The sequence below is a fragment of the Alligator mississippiensis genome, chromosome 7, assembly GCF_030867095.1.
Source record: "Alligator mississippiensis isolate rAllMis1 chromosome 7, rAllMis1, whole genome shotgun sequence".
NCBI classification, from domain to species: Eukaryota; Metazoa; Chordata; order Crocodylia; family Alligatoridae; genus Alligator; species Alligator mississippiensis.
This window is the reverse complement of record NC_081830.1, coordinates 35,124,761-35,126,665: the sequence shown is the minus strand read 5'-3', so window position 1 is coordinate 35,126,665 and position 1,905 is coordinate 35,124,761. Positions and strand designations below refer to the sequence as shown.

At 42.6% G+C, this 1,905-nt stretch overlaps 1 protein-coding gene across 1 annotated transcript; it reads left to right on the top strand.

Annotated features, from left to right (window-relative positions):
* Positions 1-960: 960 nt before the first annotated feature.
* LOC102568093 (olfactory receptor 10A7-like) lies at positions 961-1,905 on the top strand. The gene has a single exon (XM_006268306.3). It carries the CDS (start codon positions 961-963, stop codon positions 1,903-1,905), a length of 945 nt encoding a protein of 314 aa, XP_006268368.3.

Below are 1,905 nucleotides of genomic sequence, written 5' to 3'. Positions count from 1 at the left end.
AAAAACCCAACAAGTTACTTTAGTCACTTTTCAGTCAGAATGTATGCACCTTTCCTTTAATAATGCTTAGGTCAGCATAGTCCTGCTTAAATATTTATGTGCATGTGAAATGTTACCTTTTTAAGTACAGATAAATACAGACACACACACATGCAGGTGCACATCTACATATACATAATCTGTTTGGGGAGTGACACAGATAAGAGTTTTTATAAAATAAGAATCCACTGTTTGAAAATAAGGCAACTGCTTCTTACCGTGTCCTATACTGCCCCCCTAAATGTGAGGCACCATAAAAGTTAGGCTGTTTCAAAATACCTTTAGAAGTGTATGCAACTCTATCATGGACCACTTAGGTCCCAAACTCATAGAATCATAGAATCAAAGGAAGTAGGGCTGGAAGGGACTTCATCTAGTCCACACTCTGTCTGAGGCAAGATCATCACTACCCAAACCATTGTACCCAAATGTATTGTCTAATTTATTAGCAAAACTACACAACAGGTCCATGCCCCATACTACAGAGGAAGTCAAAATCCCCTACAGCCTATACCATTCTTAACATGGGGTGAGACTTCTTCCTGACCCCAAATGTGATGATTGGTCTGACCATGAGCAGAGGGGCAAGACCCTCTAGCCAGGAACCTTCAGGTTTAAGTCCCAGCAGTAGCCCTAGCACACCTAAATCAAAATCACCAATCTTGACTGCAGCCACCCCGCAATGCTTTTGAGGAAGGCTTAAAAAATAGACACACGGTAAATGTGTGAACTCAATAGGGCCTCAAATGGGAAACAGGTATCTAGGAGTGGAATTATATTTCTGTTTAGTGATCTGCATGGCATTTTTGGCATTTACACATCTATTGGAATTCTATTCCTGGATGCATTATCCTATACGTATATCCTATACATACCTTTTTTCTACTTTTATTCTCTTTTTAGATGATACACACTGAGGAAATGTGGTGGAGGAACCAAACCTCTGTAAGCAAATTCATTCTTGTGGGGTTCTCAAATCTCCCACACCTGCAAGGCATATTATTTTTTGTGATTCTGTTCCTGTACATAGTGACAGTAACTGGGAACATCCTCATCATCCTCATCATCACATGGGATGCTGCCCTCCACTCCCCTATGTACTTCTTCCTCAAAAACTTATCCTTCTTTGAGATCTGCTTCACCTTAGTCACAGTTCCCAAGATGCTGGTCAACCTCCTGGCTGAGGACAAGAGCATTTCATTTTTGGGATGTGCACTCCAGATGTTCTTCTTCTTTTTCTTTTGCTGTTCAGAATGCTTTCTCCTGGCAGCCATGGCCTATGACCGCTATGTGGCCATCTGCAACCCACTGTGCTACACTACTGTCATGAATCAGCAGGTCTGTTGGAGGATGGTGGGAGGGGTTTGTATGCTTGGAATCCCTGTTTCCCTGTTTCAATCAGCTTGGCTTTTTAACATGCCTTTCTGTGGTCCCAATGTGCTCAATCATTTCTTTTGTGATATACCACCAGTTCTGAAACTGGTTTGTGCTGACACCTCAATGTATGAGAAGCAGATCATGACTTCCACACTGCTGTTCCTCATACTCCCATCCATGCTAATCCTGATCTCCTACATCTGCATCATCAATACCATTCTGAAGATGAAGTCAGCTGAGAGCAGGCGCAAAGCCTTCTCCACCTGTTCCTCACACCTCATTGTGGTGACATTATTCTATGGGAGTGGCAGCCTGACGTATCTACAGCCCAAGTCCAAATACTCACTGAATGTTAAGAAGTTCCTGTCTTTGTTCTATACAATCATCACACCCATGTTGAACCCCATCATCTACAGCCTGAGGAACAATGAGGTGAAGTTAGCTCTGAGAAGGATGGCGGCACGGAAGGTATTCTCATGGAAACTGTAA

What these genes read in the sequence shown, in the direction of transcription:
- LOC102568093 (XM_006268306.3), top strand. Translation starts at nt 961, where the DNA reads ATGTGGTGGAGGAACCAAACCTCTGTAAGCAAATTCATTCTTGTGGGG.